General features: G+C 40.6%; 1 protein-coding gene across 4 annotated transcripts in view; it reads right to left on the bottom strand.

The window, feature by feature from the left end:
* Nucleotides 1-5,943: 5,943 nt before the first annotated feature.
* Nucleotides 5,944-22,781, bottom strand: part of LOC117423537 (centrosomal protein of 112 kDa-like) — a 107,222-nt gene continuing 90,384 nt past the window's right edge. For all 4 annotated transcript variants that reach the window (XM_058989714.1, XM_034039486.3, XM_058989713.1 and 1 more), the window contains 4 exons: nt 16,485-16,574; nt 10,345-10,446; nt 8,496-8,560; nt 5,944-6,388 (listed from right to left, as the gene is read on the bottom strand). In XM_058989714.1, coding sequence (XP_058845697.1) covers nt 6,385-6,388; nt 8,496-8,560; nt 10,345-10,446; nt 16,485-16,574 — 261 coding nt within the window. In that variant the 3' untranslated portion in view covers nt 5,944-6,384. The remainder of the gene's footprint in view (nt 6,389-8,495; nt 8,561-10,344; nt 10,447-16,484; nt 16,575-22,781) is intronic.

The following is a 22,781-nucleotide window of genomic DNA, read 5'->3' as shown; positions in this document are numbered from 1 at the left end:
ACAACGCAGAGGAGAAAAGTGTGAATGTCCGTTTTTAAAAGGAGCTGGACGGGGTAAGAGGAGATCAGACGCGCGTTTGTGTCTGGCGCTACAATGTAGCCCCAGGGTACCCAGGCACATTTTAAACAATAATTACTAAATAAATAAATAAATAAATAAATCGAAAAACAGAGAGAGAGAGAGAGAGAGAGAGAGAGAGAGAGAGAGAGAGAGAGAGAGAGAGAGAGAGAGAGAGAGAGAAATTATTAAAATTATGATTGTCAGCAAAGTCATATAAAATCAGCAGAAGACGGTATAATGAAAGTGTGGAGCGGAGATGAGCTTTGATGTTGGACATGGTGCCTAACACCCTTAAAGTTAGAAAAGGCTGCCATTCACTGGCTTGCTACGGGTTGTTAAGAGGATCTAGTTAAAAGGGCCAATTTGAGAAAATAAACTTTAATGTGAACTTTGAAGAGATAAATCTGATCAAATATTTTAAGTAAAAGAAGTGGCGTAGATCATATTGACATCGGAGCAATCTGTACATCTAAAGTAACGTGTAACACAAGAGTATACCAGTCTATAAAATGGCTATTACTATTTTTCTTTTTTTTTTTTTACGCTTGACTTTAAAGTTTAAAATGGTATGGAAACAACGTCTGACGTTCAGTCTAATCCGGTTTTGCTTGCAAACCCAGACTGCGGTAATGAAGACACCGCTATGGGTTTGTTTTTGGCGTGGGATTATTTTCATTGACTTTGATCTGCTATGACCTGGTAGGACTCAGGGCTGTGGCATGTCAGTGTTGGGGTCCTGTTTAATATTAATTAGTAAATGATTAATATATAATTCAATACAAGCATCATTTTTTTCCTTGTTGTAAATTCAGTGATCATTTGTATTGAATGATATATATTTTCATATGCCCCAGGTTGTTTTTCACTGCCCACCTCTTTCAATGTCACATTGCTTGCTTGCATGGTTTGCTCTACATTATGTTCCTTGACAGTAAACACAAATGCTTTGTGCTTTGTGTGCTTTACAGCTCACCTGTTTGTAGCACTGCCTGCAGATCAAAACGATTCACTAAGACTGATGTGTCAAAAACATGCAGGTGGTGTCCGTGCGTCTTAAAAGGTGAAGCTCTCGTTTTCCTGCCCCTTATTAGTAAAACTTGTAACTGATCCCTTTATCATTGTGTAGCTGAACCTTCTGAATGACTATGCATTGGCTATACACTTCCAGAATACTCTCGCTGAGTTCAGGCTTTGTCCACTGCTAACATTGCTAACCTGACATAACTTCTAATTCTCCAGTGAAATGAAATGTTTTTTTTTTACAGGGCAAGGTTTGAATGGGGTCACGGCACACACTTTGCCACACTTGAATGGTTTGTGTTTAGTTAAATACACAATACATTACAACAAAGGGTATTTCTTGTAAAACGGGTCTATAAAAAGCACAGTGGACTTCCAAGCCCTCTCCCATGTCTCTAACAACACTGGGACTGCTCTTAACACTTTGATGTATGTGCTACTGCTGATGAATCTTCATTTAAAAATGCAAACTTCTCTACAAGCCAAAATAAATAAAGAAATAAAACCCACACAGTACATTTTATATATTTCAAAGTAATCTTAACTAAGTTGTAAAATAAGAATTTTACCCCAAAACTGCTTATTTGCTAGTAAACTATTTTGACCAAAATCAGACCAAAGAATCATGACCATGAATTTAGCCTTTATTTGCTGGTTGTAGGTTCAAATGGTCATTAAACCCAAATGACAGTAAATTAATGCATTATCACAAATGCTTGTTATACAGTTTCAGCCACATTGTGTCGACGACTAGACCCTAGGACAGCCTCTTGCTTCAAACCCAGTCTCTTCTTTCAGCAGATGGAATGCACTACCTTGTCAATGGATCTTCAGTTAGTCCCTGCCCTTCATAGACTCCGGGAGCTCTTATTCAACTCATCCAGGGTTCGGTTTAATTGATAGCTCCTTGCCTTGTTGTTCATCAGGGTGGCGTTAAAGTTAAGGGCTTCTTTGTATTACCTGACACCCAAGCTGTCCTAACAATCTCTCACTGCCCCACCTCGAACGTCCTGATCCAAGTGTTCATCACAGATTGATCTCTCTCCCTCTCGCAGCACCAAGAACTTCAACTCCAGACTCCAGAGTGTGCCTCCCTTTGGGAGTTCGGAACAGTTCTGAGTGCTGAAAGCTAACTGCTGGATTACCCCAAGGATCTTTTTAAAATGACCCATTAGGACTAACAGGAAAGCGCCCACCTGAAGCTATCGAGTGAAGGGACTGCTGGAGAATCAGCCTGTATGGATCTAATCTGTACCTATAGTCTCTGTACCTAGAGACTCACCCAGGACCTAAAGACAGAACAAAGATGCTCAGTTAAAAGCAAGAGAGGAGGTTTCATGTACAAGCCCGCACGCCTGCGTTCGAGTCTACGCAGCCCCCATGTAAGATGTGCCGGGGGGGCTCTGATATTTATAAATAGACAGTAAACTGACAGTGAAATTGTCATACTGAAGCCTTGGACATTTTTCACTCTCTTCTTTTCTATTGGACTCTTTTCTAAAATAGTCCCCCATACATGCGCATGTGCCTATTATTATTATTATTATTATTATTATTATTATTATTATTATACAATATTGAGTTTTTATATAAAGGGGTTAAAAGAACAAAAATGCATTGGAACGGTGGCTGTATTCAAGAGTAGGATAGTAATGGGATACAGAGATGGGGATAGTTCTGTTATCAGGTCTTTGTAATCTAGCCTGGGACCCCACTGGAAGACCGGCTTTGGTCTCAGTTAGTCATATCTCTAGAAACAAACAAACAAACCAACCCTGCCTGGTCAGCCCCAGGACCGCAGCCCCTCTGCTTCCCTCAGTCAGCGCTGCGGTAGCCGAGAGAGTCACACACTCGATGACCATCTGTCAGTGGGGTCAGCCCCTTTCCAAGCCTCCCTGGCAGGATCTGAGAGGACAGCCCTGATCAAACAGCTCAGCAGGGGGCCTGTCTGTGAGCAGATGTAAACAAATACATCAGGGGAGGAGACAGGGCGTGCATGAAAAGCAGACTGAAGTGTCTGTGAGAGCACTGGGGTCAGGAGCCTTTGAAGAACCCCCTCTCCAGCCCAGGGGAACAGTGAGGAAGATGGGGACACATCTATCAACTCACCCCTCCTTCCTTCTATCTATCTATCCCCTGTCAATCTCTCCATCCATAGCTCCCTAGAACCTAAACTATATTTAAGGGTCAATGTAGATTGATATATTAAAGGAATACAAATGAACTGATTGAATCAGGCCCTTTGTGAAAATATAATTGATCTGCCCCTTAAAAAAATGAACAAAAAACTTTATTTTAAGGTCAACAGTAACAGCCTAAAGGGGGATGATTCTAGTGCCAACCTTCAGATACAATGCACATCCCTGTTATTGCTCTACCTTGCACAGGGAATCACGAATGAAAACTGGAATACAAAATTTTAGTAGTGTCTTTAATTGATTTAAATGAGGCTGATTGATCTTGTGCAGAGTTTCTTAAGCATCGTTCCTTACAGAAATCCAGCATTATAATTAAAAAAAAAACCATACAGGCACAACAGCACAGTTGTTTATAAAACGCTTGCCAGAGGGCGAGTTTAAATTGGACACATTACCTGAACTAGCTCCTCAATGCTAACAGGATTAGCGACAAGTAGAACTATCTGGCTGGTTAAATATCAGGATTCCAAATGGCCACTGGTGCAACGAGGGAACCAACATTTGTTTTTTGCATGAAAAGAAAGCTGTTATCTACCTCCTTACTGCTCTTGCAATTTCAGTGAAACGATGGAGTAAATTAATTAGCCAGCAAAGCTATGCCCTGCCTCGCTAGCGTATATTTTGCCGGTACACAAAACTAAATTTAATAACAGACACACCAGGGACTGGAGTCATTGAAGTACAAAAGATGAAGGCAAACTGTAAGTGAAGTCGCTATACGAGTGTGTACTCATTCTTCTGTGCCATTCGCACACAACGGCTGTATTTCAGATATCGATTTCACACTTCATGTAAACCTGAGCGCTTCATTTCAGCTCATCAGCTCTGCATGTAAATCGCACTGGCTTTCAGAGTCAAAATGAAATTGAAATCAATCTGTAATTCTGTCTTTCTTTTTTTTCTTTCAGTAAAAACAGTTTCCACTCTACAAATGGGACTGTGCTGCCATAGCTCTGCTGTTGTAAAAAAAAAAAAAAGAGGCGCCATAAAAGTGTAGGTGTTTTAAATATCAGAGAGGAGTCAACCAGCAGGTGTTTGTTTAAAATGTAAACGAGCTTATCTGAGAAGTGATTAGCCCTCTCCCGAACATGAAAGGAAAACTCCATGCAAATCTATTTACATGACTTTCAACTGCTGTTCCAACTCCCAAACCATTATTTATCAATATCAAAGCCTCAGCTCACACTTTGACCAGTAAACACGGCATTACTTTGGTGTGCAATCCCAAACCAACAAACAAGAACAAAAAACAAATGCAACCCATCGCTATTTACAAATAATAAAAAAATAAATAAAAAAAAAAGCAAGGTGCCCACATCAGCCTGATTCGAATCACCCTCTTCATAGAGGGCTGAGTATGCTGTGATAGACAGGAGGCGGTGATCTCTTAAAGATATCTTCTTTGTCAAAGGAGTTCCAGCTATAACCTTATAATAAATCACACGCATATTTTCAGGTTTTGTCTGGCTCTGCATTGTTTAAAACCACCATATAGTGAGACTTGTTCCCCTAGTAGATGGACTTCCAGCTGCTCCCTGACGCCCTCGCACCCTCTGTAATTGTGTCATTAAAGTACAGAGTTCACACTTGAAAACAAGAATCACCTTACATACAACACTAAAGACACCCCACGTAACAACGTCACGACTACACGTTTTAAAGCAGTAGTGCATGTTATTATTTGTTTTGCCGAGTTCAGCCAGCTGGAATAGTTCGTAAGCATGTTAAATACTGACGGATTTGCCTAGCTTTGCAAGAACCACCCACATGTGTCTCAGCGAGGTCATTTATTTCTGTTCCGAATGTCAGCATGCAAACTGCATCATCCAGTTGTGCATCTCATGAAAACCTCAATGGAGACATGTGGCAAACTACTATGGCACCCAATCACTTTGCTCTGCATTTAAAAACCACTCATTACTCTTACAAAGACACCTCATAACTCATAAAAGATTACAGGAGAAGCTTCTCATATTGCAGATCCATGTAATTGTAATTACTTAGAGTACAGTCAGTGGGTCAGAAATAGCTCTTCCTGTTTGCTATTATTGATATTTTGTTCTTGTGAAAGGTGACCAAAAACATACGCAAGCTTCCCCACAACGCTCCATCAATGCACCTCAATCTTGACCTGGTTTGCCATTGGCACCTCCCAGACAAAACATGCCAAGTGCACCAAAAGGGCTTAATTAAATGGGCTGCCACCTTGCTCTGAAAGCACAACAGAACCCTAAACCCTACTGCCGTCTGGCAAACCACAGCACTCGGGTAACACCTCTGCCCTGATTGCTCTCTTTAAAAAAAAACCAAAAAAACACACACGAAAACAGCAAAATGGCAACGCGTACAAACAAACCTAAAAACAAAACCAAGAAGTGCAGGATACAGCCCTTTCCCTCATATTATGTTGGAGTGATTTTGTACTTCTCGATTGCATTTTGACAGGATGATATAATTGTTCTACTTGGTTATTTTTCATGCATTTGCTATACCCTCTCGACTGCTGTGACTGACAGGTATGTGAGCAAACATATATACATAACAATGTTACACGGATACATACTGTACATTTAAAACCTTTCCCCAAACCTCCTTCATTGACCCTGTTCAACAAAACACATCGTATTATGAAAATGTGTTGTGATGTGAAAAAACCACAAAATAATTCCAACATGCAACAACGTATAATATTTTAATAAAATGTTAATAGTATAAAAAAAGCAATTTGTCCATATTATAATCTTGATTTATTTTTTGTTAAAAACAGTTAATATCTGGTATACAATGTGTACAAAACCAAATCACACAAAATCCAAACGGTATTAAAAATGTAAGAATTAAATAAATACTTAAAAAAAATACAAATAATTAAAAAAAAATACAAATAAAAAACTATTGAATATTTAATGACATAAAAAAACACTGTTGGTGAGATATGGCTGGGAATTCATGAGCTTCACAGAAATAAATGTGATTGATAAAATTGTCAGAGATCTCACTGCCTCGTGTGAACTGCCCCATGTCTTCATGTGCTCAAGGACAGAGACTCATTGCAGCTTTTGATGAGTAAGCGTGCGCCCAGTAAAGGAGCAGTCTGTTTGAGAGGTTACCTGAAAGCAAGCAGATGAAAAAGAAAATCCGATTAGGAAAGAGAAAAGATCTTGAACTGGGAGCTGCAGCTTCAGGATTGCTTAATATTTCATTAAACTGGTTTCCACTAACAAAACCTAGTCGTGTTATCAGTGCAGCCTGGATTCAAACCAGCCTGCTGAGCTTCAGTGCAGCCTGGATTCAAACCAGCCTGCTGAGCTTCAGTGCAGCCTGGATTCAAACCAGCCTGCTGAGCTTCAGTGCAGCCTGGATTCAAACCAGCCTGCTGAGCTTCAGTGCAGCCTGGATTCAAACCAGCCTGCAGAGCTGCCTATTGGCCCTTCATACTCCTGTGTGCCAAATGTGTTTAAGCTTCATTTGGATCACTGGTTAAAATGTTTATTAAAGTGGAAATAACACTCCCATTGCAGATCAGTTTGAACCATTCCTGTTTTTACTGAGAGCCTAATTAGGTTCACTTGAGATTCTTAAGTTCACCTAATGGGGCACCTAGTAATGTTTGGCATGGATGTCACTGCTATGCAATGGGAGTCCCATTTCTCTCCATGTTAAAGATCATTTTGTTAGAGTGTCCTCCCTGTGCTGTTTTGCATACCGTGCTTCTACTGCATGACTTTAATAAGCAACAGATTTTAAATCAGGCCAGGCTTGAGGGGACAGGTTTTCCAGACAGAACCCACAGGCTCGATCAGGTCAAGTTCACGTCCATTACCACAGCACCAAGCCAAGCTCATTATCTGTGATTCAGCGTGCTTTCAGGGGTGACTCAGGGGTTTATTGCTGCTTGTTACACAAACGTGGTTCTGCGTCCCACAGGTTCAACAGTTCACATCACCACTTGAACTACTGTATAATGGGATTCATTTCCAAAGCTTATTTTGATGTGCTGTGATTAGCCACTGCTCAAAGTTTCCTTCACTGTCATTAGGAAGTTTCCTCATAAAAGCCATAATTAAACTCAATTACGTCAATGGGTAGAAAACTCGGGATGATTGGCCAAAAAAAGGGTTTTGAAACCCTGGAAACCTGCCTGAGCCCTCTTCAGCAGAAGCTGGGAGCAACATCTCTGCTACCCCAAAGGAGGAAACACAAGGTACTACTATCACCCCCCCAAAAAATACAAAAAAACACTTTCAGTGCGTATCTTCATTGATATATTACTGCAATAATCCTCTGCATTACGAGTCGCAGTTCCGCATTTGTATATGAAAATAATGTGCAGCAGTCAAAATCTGATGAAATATCTGCTCATGCCCACTGGCTTGGATCTAATTATTGCTTGCTGAGTAGCTGGAGTACCTGACTATTTGCTGAATCACAAAAAAGGGTGAGATAAAAGGAGCAAGATCACAAAGGCACACCCGCCAGACCTACAATTACTCACAACGTGACTCTGTTTACTTCTTTACAAATTATCATCAAAACTAATTAAATCATGTACAAATTATCATCAACACCAATTAAATAATTTACAAATTATCATCAAAACCAATTAAATAAGTTAAAAACACCCACTTGTCTTAGGAAACCGCACACTGAATTCTCTCCCTGAACACCAAGGGAGGTAGTTTCTATTATTTATTATTATTAGTTTATTTAGCAGACGCCTTTATCCAAGGCGACTTACAGAGACTAGGGTGTGTGAACTATGCATCAGCTGCAGAGTCACATACAATTACGTCTCACCCGAAAGACGGAGCACAAGGAGGTTAAGTGACTTGCTCAGGATCACACAATGAGTCAGTGGCTGAGGTGGGATGTGAACCAGGGACCTCCTGGTTACAAGCCCTTTTCTTTAACCACTGGACCACACACCTAGTTTCTACCAAACCTTAATCCTAAAACAAAGAAACAGCGTGAGTGTGCGCGTGAGTGTGAGTGTGAGCTGTTTTTAGGACTTACTGAATATCTGTTTGTATCTACAGGTGTTCTCGCTGTGTAAAACAGGATAAACTGGAGGTCCTCTGACGAACATTATTCTGCACAGCCCAATAGAGGTATTAAAGGCGGTTTCCTGCTCTTAAGAGGCTGGCCAGTTCCTGCACTACTGTCTGTCACAGAGGTGTTTGTTTAGCCGTTTCAGACTGTAGGTAAGCAGGGGTTTACCTCCTGCTCCGATAGGCACCCAGCTCCTCCTGCAGCACCGAGGCTCTCTTCTGAAGAAAGTTCACCTGAAACGAAGGAAAACAACGTCAATCACTCAGCTGAAGCGCTGACTGGCTTAGAATGAGGTGCACTCTTTGAAGTGTCAAGCCACCTTCACTGGATTTTCACCAGCACAGTATGCTTTGACATGCAAAGTCAGAGAAGGCTAAAAAAAAAATAATAATATCAGCCCAAAGCAAACAGAAAATGCTATTTGTATCCTTATGCAGCATATAGTGTGCTTGCAAACAGGATTTTGTAACAATTTGAAAGCAGACCCTGAAGGCAGTTAGTAATTCCCCCAAAAAAACAGGTGAAGACAGACAAACGGCTTGTTAAAATGTTAACCTTGTTTCCATGGTCTTTACTGAAGGCTTCATGACTGAGTGTATTACCGTAGCAAAAGAAAGTTGAAGAAATAAAAAGCTGCATTCCTGTACACTTCCACCTTGCCCTGCCTCTAGGGCGCTCTTCTGCATGTTTTTATAGCATCTCCCTTCCTTTGATTTCTTTACCCTTCCTGCCCTCTGTTGTTTTTCTTATTACTCACATGATATGCAGTTAACGCCATTACCAGGGCAAGCCCTCTTATTTTTGCCAGCCCTGGTAGAACACTTGTGTGAAATGGGCGAGGTAACATCATGGGAACCTTGGAGTAGGTGTGCCAGCTTTGTCAAGTGGTCCTGACACCTTGCAGGACAGGTGACCCATCAGCTAGCCAGGAGGCGGGAGACCATTATGTGATTATGAGTGTGGTTATGATTTATGACTCCTAACTGAATTGAAACACAGCTGACAGTACGTTGGGAATGTTTTAGTTCTACATGCTTGCCCAACGTGCTTCATTTCAATTTGAAATGTAACTGATGTCATCTGAATGAATATATAGGTGCTGTTCTAACAGATATGTATACAATATTAATATATTGTACTGTGTGAAGCTCTTTGAAAGTTCCACTTTTGAATAATGTTTTTGTCTTTACACATTTGTTTAAAAATCTCTTTTATGGTACATAATAGTTATCGGAGAATCCAACAGCTGCTAGCTAGACACACGTTTGTATTCGGATACTTTAAACTATATAAGCATTGTACACATATAAATAGAAATATGCTAAACTACAAAAAGCCTTTAAATGCAAATACATTAAAATTTGCTCTTGATTGTTTTTTTTTTTTACATGTAAAGAATTATGTAAGTGACCTTTACAGGCAAGTTTTAGTCTTTGAAAGTGCACTTGAGTGATGTTCATGAAGTCCTAGACTACTTTAGAGACAAAAAAGCTATTGTTTGGGTTAAATATTTTACATAAATTCCCAACCACACTCACTTGCATGCAGAACAAGGATCACTGTAACTAATAACTAATTGTACTGGATCCTTGAAGTCTGTATTAATTAGGTTCCACTGTATAATTGTCTAGAAAACTGATCAAATGGTAGGAAAACTTCAAAGCAGAACTGCAAAATCAAGTCCAAGTCTATCAAGTGAGCTTGCACTCCTCGCTGTGACAGAAGTAGCGGAAAATGAGGATGAATCGCAAACTTTGTAAACAGGATGAAAGAATTACCATGTCCTATTTAAGTTCTAAAAAATTTTGCCCCAGAATAGTCGCATAAAGTATCGTGTAAACTGGGAAAATCATTCGCGTACTATGACAAGAAGAAATCTGTTTCCTAAGCTTGTTTTGTATTGCTTTCAAACACAAACACAGTTGGACGACTTTTCAGACAACTGGGGATTCTTTTGACTGTGGAAACAAAAGAAAGATCACATTACTGCGAATCTGAATTCAATGTTTTGAACTACCTGAGATTTCAAAGAGGTAATTGTGTCCTCGAGTTCCTGTCTCAAAGCTGCCGGCATCAACCCCTTTATTTTCAGCTCACACTCCTGACGAATATGGGTTATCTGCAAGGAAAAAGGACACAGACTTTTCAGGAAATATTAGTTTGGCACTTGGCTCTACTTTCGGTAGTAAAAATAGGTCCTCATATTAATTAATTAATTGTAACTTAGAAGCAGATATCACCTTGACATGTGGACATGTATAAACTGGTTCATTTAAAAAAGGATAAAAAAAGAACTTCTGCTCCACAATAATCACAGGAGAAGTTCACATAATTACTTAATATTTGTCATGAACAGCTTTTAAAATGCTATCTGTATCCTTGCATATACAGCTGAATTAAACACCACGGCTACATTATTGTCCCAGTCATCTGATTAGGCTGTTAATAATGACGAAAGTGTTCCTTTAAGAACCCTTGACTTTTTAAAATTCCATTCTATCAGCTTCAGAATTTTTTTCTGTGTATTTTTTCTTTCCCTTTGCTTAAGATGTTCATAAAAAAAAAAGAAAAACAATATGAAGACTGCTTTCCTTAAATCATTTCCTGTCATGGATTTAAGTGCTTGTTCTGGGTTTCTGTAATTAATCTTTCTGGTGACAATAAGAGAAGCGGGAAGTACATCAAAGGAACAGAGGATAAATGATCTGAACACATTGCGCAGTTTTTGTCCAAGTACAGTGTGCTGTAGTAGATTAGGACTTAGCCAGTTTGCCAGTTTTTATTAATCAAAAGTGTCTGGTCAATAAAACGTCTTCACCAAAGGAATCTTCAAATGAGCAGCTCACGTTGTGGCTTCCGTATATAAACAAAACAGTACTCATAATGAAGGTACCTTTAGCTCTGTACTACCCAACACACATTTCTATACCTTTTACTGAAGCACCTCCAGGCACTGAACAGCAGCTGCTTTACAGAAGCAGCGCTTACAGTAAAACAAAAGGTAGTAAACAACAAGATCAGTGAGACGCACATATCAAAACTGATCAGCAGAAACAGAAATGCAAAAACGCTCCCACTTAAAAGATTGTGGGCTACATTCTCCAAGCTGTTTACTCCCCCCCCCCCAGAAACATGCTAATAAAGGTCTGGAGTAAATGGCTTTGAGAATCCGGCCCAACGTGTTCTAGAGACTTGCAAACATACAGACCGCTTCTCAAGTCAGTGAAAAGGGGATTCCCTCAATCAGGAGTCAGGGCTAAAAATGCCCGGCAATGCAAGAGCCTTAATTGAAGACCAAACACAGCTGCATTTACAGTACTACAAACAGCAGGCAAATCACCTTCGCAAGTACTTACTAAATCTGACTACTGTCTTACAAAGAACCACAGTGCACTGCCATTGTATCACAGAGCCTGAAGGAGGGCCAGTGATGCCTAGAAGTAGCTTATGAAGACCTGTGAAATTCCTTCCCCATCATTTTCGTTTCCTTGCCTGTGATTTGTAACACGGCCACTTTGTTCCATTCCTCTGATCTGCATTCTGAATGTCCGAGAGGGAATTGTAAATCAGCCCCACCTGCTTCTCTGATCCAGTGCACCAGTTCAGAATTGTAATCAGCCCCACCTGCTTCTCTGATCCAGTGCACCAGTTCAGAATTGTAATCAGCCCCAGCTGCTTCTCTGACCCAGTGCACCAGTTCAGAATTGTAATCAGCCCCAGCTGCTTCTCTGACCCAGTGCACCAGTTCAGAATTGTAAGTGATCCGCAGACGCACACACTTACAAAGAGCCGATTCCATCGACTTTACTTTCAGCACTTGGATCAGGAACAGTAGCTCATCTTTTTATATTTTCCGATGAAGATCTAAACTCCAGCATCTCAGAAACACCGTCTTCACATTTTAAAAGTGACAAACGTGTCATCTAAATATAGCCTTTTAAATTTCACTGAGATTGAACTCTCCCTCAAGCTAGTGGCATCTGCTGAAGTTTCTGACAGCTGCCAGCACAAAGAAGACGTCTCGCAGTGCTGTGAAGGTTCAGATTAACGATGTCACTTCATCAGCATCTTCATGCATGCTAATAAAAGCGCTGTAGCCAGTGAACGCTCTCAAAACTGCTCCTGGTACATTCAAACTTGGGAGCTTTTGTGACGTTTCCAGATCTCACTAAACCTACAAAAACCTAACAAATTACTTAAATTATTAAATAAGTATAAAAAAAACAATTGTGTATCTATTCAATACAAAATCCATCATAAACTCTGAATCAGCAGTTCCACATCATAAAGGAAAACAATGCATCAGATAAAACATGAGTTTAGAAGCTTAGAACCGCTCTTGAAAGCAAATACTGTATTTATTGTCTTACCTTACCTAATAATCTGCTAACTTCTGAGCAACAGATACTAAACACACACTGGGATTTGTGAAACCTGAAACATTTCTTTACATTGAGTTAAATGGCCACTTCCATAAGGTCTCAATTTCAGGGTGGGGCCCCTCTGTAATACCACAAGTTAGCATTCTCAAGGTCAAACAACAACCTCTTCAAGAATAGCACGCATTCCTTCAGCTGGAGGCCTTGAACTGCTCATGGAAAAGCGCTTTGGAGACTCGCACAAACTACCTGTGTGTGTGTGTGAACGTAAATCTCTTCTAATTATGGCTTGCTCTAAGGTGCAATCCTTTCTAACGAATCCCCCCATGGTCTATCTGATCTCCTTTCTATCTTCGCTTCTACTTCCTGGAAGAAACCACTTCACAAACCACTCGGGAGTTCCCAGTTAATTCCTAATTGTACTGGCTCAGCCCATGCAACCCCCACTGACAGTGAGTACGTGTTCTTTCAAACACTGCACCAACCAGGACGTCACCAGCTTTCTGAGTTTTGTTCTTGAGTGGTTCTGACTCCGGAAAGTGTAGACATTCCTGGAGCTCTCCTTTACTTCCCGGTGGAGGTGCTGCTGGTGTGAGGGGAGGCTGGGAGAGTGTCAGTAGGCCAGGTGCAGTGCTGATAACAGGCACAATGCAAGACTGCCCTGTGCTGCCCTATCAGTGGGACCGCAGACAGGGCCTGGAGAGCTCATCCTTTCCAGGAGAGAGAGAGAGAGAGAGAGAGAGCGAGGGAGGGAGGGAGGGAGGGAGGGAGGGAGAGAGAGAGAGAGAGAGAGAGAGAGAAAGAGAGAGAGAGAGAGAGAAACCCTCCCTAATTGAAGACACAGAAACGCTGTAGTAACTATGGCTTCAAAAGCATTTTTTGACTCTTAATTCTTTTTTTTTCAAACCTCTTCCCTGTTTAGTTCAAACAGGTTTTGTTAGTTGTGTCATTTCCACTGCCTCAACAAAGCAGGATGGCGCAGCATGTGTTAAAAGGGATACTTTTTATAATCTTTTTTCCTGACTAATAATATCCTGTTGCGTGCCTTGTGTATGATTCTCCATTGTTAAAACCATCTTAGCTAGTTTTTTGTCATTATTTTCCCTGCAATCAGCCCTGAGGAGTCTTTTCAGAAGCAGCTGTTGTTGGAATAGTTAGTAAGCAAGGCAAACAAATGAGCGAAGCAGAAACAGCAATATGTAATCATACAGAGCACACACTATAGGATATTAAACAGGAAAGAAATGACACATGGGACAATACAGAGTTCCAGTATAACATACAAACCCTGTGTGAGGAAACACAACACGTTGAAATGGTCAGAGGTAAATCTCATTTGTAGGATAATTGCACAACATTTGGCAGCTACTACAGCCCTGACTGCTCACCCAGGCAAACTGAACTTACATTAGTTCCAATTCTGCACGTGCTTCAATGACCGTTTTTATATATATATATATATATATATATATATATATATATATATATATATATATATATATATATACATAAAAACAGTGAAACAACAACACAAAAAGAAATGATAAATGTCAGAATCCCATTTCATCCCTCTGCACGCACATTCTGAGAGAGGGCTGGACAGATATTAGTCAGGTTCTAATATTCATCCCTACCACAATTTTCAGACTGTAATTCACTCAAGCATGAGATCCGGACCGACTCAATTAGTATTTTAAGGAACAATTCCCTGCAGTTGTCTTTTCCATGTATAATGTATACACAGAGTACAGAGATGCAGGAGCTCTCTTTCAGGGACGCCCTGTATGCTTCCCTACACCTGAGGAAGGTAAAAGAAAACCCAGCTGAGTTTAAAAAGGCTGCAAAGGAAGAAAAAAAAAAATGAAGAAATGAAAAAAAGAGAAAGAAAACAGGCCAACGCTTTCAAGAATCAAATAAAACCGTCTCAAAAAGAAAAACATTTCAAAGTGTGATCCATTCTGAAGAAGGCCTTGATCGGTGGAGGACGTGCCGTGCCTCTCCGCGTGCGGCTGGGGTGCTTCTGGACACGAGCTTGCTAGAGTTTAACCCTGTGGTGCAGCGAGGCGGCACAGAGGACCTTGTTTTATTTTTCTATTGGGCATTTCAGGTAGCGTAATAATGATCAGTAAAGAAGTCTTTAGCATATTACTTGACTTATTTTATTTCTGCATATTTCCACATTTCTAGTTACGTTCCTGTAACCGTACATTTCTGAATCACAGCTGCCCAGAAGATACTTTTCACAGTCTGTAGTTTTGTATAAAGGTAGGAAAGCATTGACTGGATGACCACTAAAGTGTGTAATATATAAACAGTGTGTGTTGTATATACATAGTGTGTGTAATATATAAATAGTGTGTGTTATATTCAGGAAATCTTGGTCATCTTTTATAGACTGACCTGACAATTTGCAGATCATCGTTGACTCATAGTTAATTTGTTGGCTAATATATATATTAACGGCTCAATACTATCAGTTTTAGGACTATTTTGTCTTGCCGCTTCAAAACATATTTTGTGCCAGAAAATAATTTTGGCTGCTCCAAGTTAATGATGAAATCACAACATGTTTTATTAAAGACTAAACTCAATCTAGCACATAAAAAAAAGAAAAACTGTGTTTGACTTGATCTAACTATACTTTACCATACGTGTGACAAAAAGTATTCTTTCCAGAAAAGTGGTGATTTTTATTTTCATGCCTGTTAATATTCAACCAGGCGGCAACAAAGGGATATTAGAAATACAAGGCTCCGAGAAAGACAGAGGCTGCTAACATCTGTCTGAGGTCTGGATAAAATGGGATGTCTTCCCATGTGAAGAGAAGGGTTAACATTACAAGAATAAAAGAAAGTTCACTTAGTTATACCGTTGCAATGTCTCGAGCAAGGAACCAAGGAAAACGATAGCTCTAAACTGCGTCTTAATTGAATTATATATGAGGTTTCATCTCAAGCTAGACCTGTCAGAGCATCCAGCCCACTTTTAAAGAGAATGTGCTGGCTATGGAAAGTCATCAACAGCCGGTTTGGGCTAACTGAAAGAAGACCTGTGCAAAGTATTATTGCTTATTGAGCTACACACAAAACACTCAAAAGAGTGCTGCATTACATGGGAGCTCATATATATATATATTTATGAATCAGTCCTTAGACATTCTGACCAAAAATAGATATATTGGCGCATGACGCTGTTTTTGGTCAAGTTTTTTTCTCCCTCCCTCAAATTACGTCATCAAATGACCTCCTCTCCACACACAACAAAGCAAAATGCTGGACAAACCCACATCTGGACAGCGGCTTTGTGACCAAACAGAAAATGAATTACAAAAACAAACATGCTGCAAACACTAAACTCGTCATAAAAACTTGGCTTTCAGTGTTTTCTGACTTCCTAAAATCCAAACAAATCCAACTCGACGATGTAAATATACAACGCAATGAGAAAGTCAGTTCTATGCCAAAAAAAACAGTAATGTATCATTTAAAACTAAAGCTTTATTAATTACTGTAATGTACCTGACTGATTTATTATCTTTAAAAAAAAGTTTGTCAATGACAAACACATTTATAATTGAAATAGCTGAAATACCCGCATGAAATCCAATAGACCTGGATAAGTGTGTCTTTGCCTGTGGGGTACAGACAGTCAAATCAGAAGAATGCTGAATTTGTGAAACAAAGAACGCTGCCTTTATCCAGCAGTAAGATATTATTTTCAGACTTGGAGACAAAATAGAGCCCTACTGCCCCAGGGTAAAGCTGCAATAAAAAGCTACCTGCTCCTGGCTCTCCAGCTCCTTGTTCTGAAGTTTCTTCTCCACAGAGCGCACTTGATTCTGAAAGTTTTCAATCTTGTCCTGAAGAGCCTAAAACAGACAATGAAAAGAATGAAAGGGCTTGGTGGATGAGCAGTGCTGTGTGCACTGAACATCGGTTTAGAGAACGGCTTCATTCAGTTATTCAAGGCTGAAAGCTGGCTAGTGGCGTCTCTAGGGAAGCACATGAGCAACATAACTAAAACAACAAACAGACAAAATGATTGCTAACATTGTGTAAAACACCACAAAGTTATACAAAAATAGCACTTTTAAGCTTGTACTTTAGGCATTGAAGAGGACAAAGTCTGTAAAAACTAAAGGGGGGTTCGTAAAAACAATGTGTAGGCCTAGGTCTGACCACAAGTGAAATGGGTTGTGTGGTCTCAGCTGTAGCCAGTACTGTATGCTATATGCTGGCGTTCTGAAACAGGCTTTCTGTGGACCGAACGGTCCAGTTATTTAAAGTTGTAGAAGTATGACTTTTCTTTAATTCATCCCATGTTATATAAGGCTCTGTCTTAAACCAACACAGTCCAGAAGTCCAGAAAGCAGCAGCAGCACTGTCTTGTACTTCACACTCAAGCCATGCAGACTCACAAGGATCTTGACCCTGTCACTTGACCCCTTGTGCTCCAGCCCGCCTCCCAGCTGTGAAATCGGGGACCAGCTGACCAGAGCACTGGGTCCACAGCACAGCTGCAGGTCAACTCAAGCACTGCCAAGTCTTTAATATGTGTGTCAATAGTAGTTTCAATATAAAGCATGGTTTCCATAATAAGAAATAATGAAAAGCTGAAGAAATGTGATGCTGACTACTAGAGTGGGAAATGAAATTCCTTTTCAGCAGGTAGCTGTGATATAGATTAATCTCTGAGATAGACAGCTGGACAACAATAGGAGTGATTTCTATAGGAAGGGTCAAACTTTTTCATACCCAACCTTTGCCTAGGAGAAATGTCATCGCTCGACTGTAGTGCGACTTCACGTGACCAGCCATAACTTCAAACAATCTGAAAACCATCAGTGATACTAAAATTAGGCTTTAAAAGGTAGACTAATATTTGAACAAAGTGTCTTTTTCAATGTCTTCCAAGCACCTCCACATGTATAATGTGACCCTCTCTCTATTGCAGTGCCAGCCTGGCTTTGGAGCGCTTGTGTCCTGTTTGCAGGGTCTGTCTTTCTGTCTGCCTGTCTGTCTTTGTCTGCCTGCCTGCGGTCAATGTGCAGGTGCAAAACCAGCTACCCAGCTACTTTTAGCAACTTGCTAACCCACAGGATCAACATTGGAAAAACTACACAAGCATCAACATCCGTCTAAAAATAATCAAAATGGAAAGTGTCTGTAGACGGAGGCTTCCTGTCCCTTGTAAAAGAACAGTGCGGCCCAGTGTTCCCCTTGACAACGCGCTCGCTGGGTTTGGACGGGATGATGGCTAGCCGTGGCTGAGGCTGCCTGCAGCATGCATCATCTCACCAGACAGAGACACTCTACTGCTGGGGAGGATGCAGGAACCAACTGCACACACCCGCTGTGAACAACTGGAACCTCGACATCTGCACACTACTTCTCGGAGAGTTCACCATTAAAGCGCTGTAGCCGTCTTACCGATTTTAATTCAGTGTACTTAAAAGTAAATTGCACTGCACCTATGGCTCGAGAAGAATGCAGACAAGCTACAGTCGTCAGAGATGAGATATCCAGGCAACGCGAAGGGTCACTTTTCTCATTACTGGGAGGCTCAGCCTCTTGCTAGCGAGTATGACAGTCTCGATAGGGCTGTGCAGCAAATGAGATGAACCTCCCAAAGTTTTAAAACCTGCTTTTCTGGAAAGCTCTCAGGTCCATATCAGTAGGGCTTTCCATTTACTCTCACAGATTGATCCCTGGCTGCACAGATGAATTACTGCCAATCAATTCAAAATCCCGTTAGGGTTGAAGGTAATCAACTACACATTAAAGGGGAGTTAGAATACACAACCCACACACTGAAACGAACTCTAATGCCTAAAGCAAAGTGGAGATGTTAAATTGTCTTAGTCAGTTTATCCTTGTCTTGTGTCTTAGTTCCAGCTCCCTTGAACTTGCGGTTACGGTAAGCAAAACCATATTTTTAAGTCCAATACGCTCCAATGATTGGATGGTTGTTATTTAAAGTTGTAGAAGTATGACTTTTCTTTAATCCAGCCCATGTTATGTAAGGCTCTGTCTTAAACCAACACAGTGGGGTCTATACAGTTGATCTAAACGGCCACAGATCTAAATATAGCCGTGGTTTAAACCAATTAAAGAACAAGACTGTGAAAAACGACACCCCCTATGTGTGTGGAAATGTCTTCTAATCTAAGTAAAAAAAAAATATTTAAAAAGCAGTTTTGTTGCCATTTTAATACTATAAACCAGTGGTGGTATTTAGACCCGTCACTGCTTAGATCAGCTGAACAGACCCCAGTAAGTGTCCAGTTGTGCCCGGATCAGTCCCAGGTGTGTTGCTATGGAGATTCAATCCCACTGAGTCTTTACAGGGGTACCTTCCAACAGAGCCAGGTGGTTGGGAGTGATGCACTCTTTATCACTCCCAGTGCATGATATTGAATTAAAACAGACCAAAAGTTCTCAAAAGTCCGTTTCCTGAGGGGCCTGTGTTGACGTGGCTGTTTTCATAAATAATCTCGCCACGGTTTGAGAGTTATTCTCCCCCCAATCCCTTTTCTTCTTTTTTCAGCTCCGTCGAAGGATAATGAGCATGACTCACCTCTCTTAAAAAAAAAAAAAAAAAAACACACCTAAAAAAAAAACACATGGGACATGAACCACCTTCCGTGGGTGGTCTTTGTGCACAGATAAGGGAGGCATTTTAAACCCTCTGTAACTAAAGCACAAGTTTGGACGTCCTTTCAGGTTCCAGCACTTGTTTTGTTAGGGCAAGGCTCCCTTTTTTCTGCGCGATTCAATGGGGTGCTCTTTAAATACTTATTTAGGGATTCGATTAGAAAGTGCCAGACACACAGAAGGTAAACTACATAAACCACCAAACTACAGGCTGTGGAGTCTCTAGACCAGGTATATTGATTTGTATGTCAGGATTAAGTCTATTTCCCTGTATTGTGGTTTCCCTCATTTTTGTTCCTCTCTCTCTCCACCAAAACTACAACAATTACTTCCCTTTAAGGAAATCTTATGGTTTTAACCTAATCCACATGTTTTCTTTTCACATATGGTAAAATTCCTTGCTGGTGGGAACCCTTTTTTTCTGTTACTGCAACACAATATATATTCAAAGAAATTCTGCTTTGAAGTGAGTTTCTGCTTCGTATTTCATCCAGCTACTGGTTTAAACAAAGAAGAAGATGAAGAAGAAGATGATGAAGAAGAAGATGAAGATGATGAAGAAGATGAATATGAAGATGATGAAGATGAAGATGATGAAGATGAAGAAGAAGATGAAGATGATGAAGAAGAAGATGAAGATGATGAAGAAGATGAATATGAAGATGATGAAGATGAAGATGAAGATGATGAAGATGAAGATGAAGAAGGAGAAGAAAATGATGAAGAAGGAGAAGAAGATGAAGATGAAGAAGGAGAAGGAGAAGATGAAGATGACGAAGAAGGAGAAGGAGAAGGAGAAGGAGAAGGAGAAGAAGAATTGTGGTCTGCCTCTTTTTGTGTCTGGCACAGCTTCTAAAGTCTGGATGCGCAGGCTAAGGGCTGCATTGCCTGCTGAGCCGTCAAACAGCTCGACGTTTTCATCATCAGCGGCACATATTCTGTATCTGGGGCAGCCTGTATTGCTTTCTGAAACAACGCTGTATCAATACAGATGTCTAATGCCAATGTCTACACCTTTTAGGAGTTGTTCAATTTGCTATGCTTGCAGTGGTTTTAGAGCAATGACCATATTGAAAGCCAGGCTTCTGACAAATCAGAGCATAGCATTATTGTATGGACAGCATTTCACTTGATTTCCACCTTCATCCACATCCCACCTACCTGTGAGGTCACTGTAGGTGGGATGTGGATGAAGATCTGCAGCTGAAAGTGATGCTTGCACATTTGCAAAGCACTCTAGACTTTCACTAAAACAGGCCATCCCAAAAATGGATTGTCTCAAAGTTCTTTTTTTATAATTTATAGTGCTAGCAATCTTCACAGCATTTATTTTCTTTTATATTTGAGATGCAACTGTTTCCTGACATTCTTTTAACAATTCAGCCGAATTCCTAATTCAGCTTTGAATTATGACATGGAAAGTTACACAGCATCCACTTGAGCAGATATTTTTAGGACTAACCGTCATCTGGAAATAACATTGCCTGATCTTCATAAGTAAAGCTGCCACCTTAAATACAGGAGAGAAGTAAAATCCACCTTAACCCCACCCCCCCAAACTGTAAGACGAGCATCGTTTGAGTCAGAATCTCTCTTATCTTCTGCACAGTCGAAACCATGGCGAGCACAAAACCCACCCGCCTCTGTTTTTGCACCTCATTCCTGCACTATTGGGACAACCACCTGCTGGGCTGTCTTATTTTAGAAGAAAAAACTAAGTTAAAGTACATGCAGCGAATACGAAAGCAGCTGCAGAGCACAGACACGGATTGCATGGAAGTTGTTAGGAATGCCTCCACTGGGTAGCAGTGTGGAGTAGTGGTTAGGGCGCTGTACTCTTGACCGGAGGGTCGTGGGTTCAATCCCAGCTGGGGGACACTGCTGCTGTACCCTTGAGCAAGGTACTTCACCTAGATTGCTCCAGTAAAAACCCAACTGTATAAATGGGTAATTGTATGTAAATAATAATGTGATATCTTGTAACAATTGTAAGTCGCCCTGGATAAGGGCGTCGGCTAAGAAATAAATAATAATAATAATAATAATAATGCATGATTTCAAACTCTCAGGCACGTGTAAAGACTGGAAGAATGAGGTACACGTTTGAATTCTCTAATCTTTGACTTCGGCCGATGGGCTAGTCTTGATGAGTGAGAATGAGGCTCTGCTGACCCTTATCACGCGGTCACCATGCATACGAAACAAATCTTGAATGACTGAAATCGTGCAAACCGTATTTCAAAGGTGGAATGTGGCAGAGTTTTGAAAGCTTCCAAAGCAGTGTTAACCACCCAGCCCAGCTTCTAGAACCTTTTTAACATTCCGATTTAGGGCATGAAAATAGCAGTTTAAAACAACGACAGCCACTACATCTTTACAATGAGACACCGCAAAATGTACTGCAGTTGAGATCTGCCCAGCTTGCAAAGCCAGACCAATGGGAATGTCCTCTACAAATATTCCTTTCTTATTTATTCATAAGCAATTACAATAACCTCTGATTCCTCATACCATGTGATGGAAAAATTCTTTATGGCAAGACAAAAAAATAAAAATTCCGACATGAAACAGACTATCAATGCATAAGAAACAGAACTAGTTTGTGTTTCTGGAATGTGAAGTATTATCAAAAAGCTTAACTTGATCCTCACAAGCAGTCCTTGCCACGGGCAAAGTTATCTTTACACTGTGCTCATGCAGGCTGTCTTCAATAACAACCGAACACAAATATCTAGGGTTAAACTGGAGCAGAGACATATTGCTGAGCTCTCCTACGCAAAGGCATGAATCAGAGCCAAGACACTTGTGTGCTTGCAGAAAGATTTGCTCCAAAAGCGACACAAAGACAACAAGAGCTTCAACTGACAGTGATTTAATTACATTGTATATGATGGCACATAAAACTGTTTCACGCATCGGCATTCACAATAAGTTTCTCTATGTGATGCTTACTTTATAGATTGCTTTTTTCTAATTACGACACAGACGGTTAAGATTTTGAGAAATCAAAGCCAACAATAAGTCAGTCATGCTGTGGTGGTACAGTTCTTATCAGTATCTATTAATCGCATTAAACACCACTAACTCGGTGACCTCCGCACTTACAATGCACGCCAGGCATTCCCTCTCCCTCAGCTTTTAACTGCTAGATGAACTGGGTGCAGTCTCTGCACACATTGACACAGGTCTGTGTTCCATGGGTGTTTTCAGCATTGTGGGTCTCAAGTAGGGATTTGGATCATGAAAGTCATCTGTTTTTTCCAGTTTCAATGACCAGCTATTTTCTGTGCTGTTGGTAAGCTGTCAGCTCACCTTGATGTACAGAACAGTTAAGTCGATAGGGCTCTATTTTAATGATCTAAACAGCGGTGGAGCTAAATACCACCCCTTTAACTTTTTTTCATCCCTGGTGGTGTTTCCCC

The sequence above is a fragment of the Acipenser ruthenus genome, chromosome 17, assembly GCF_902713425.1.
Source record: "Acipenser ruthenus chromosome 17, fAciRut3.2 maternal haplotype, whole genome shotgun sequence".
Classification (NCBI taxonomy): Eukaryota; Metazoa; Chordata; class Actinopteri; order Acipenseriformes; family Acipenseridae; genus Acipenser; species Acipenser ruthenus.
Note: the sequence above shows the minus strand (reverse complement) of the source record. Positions and strands in the feature narration are given on the sequence as shown.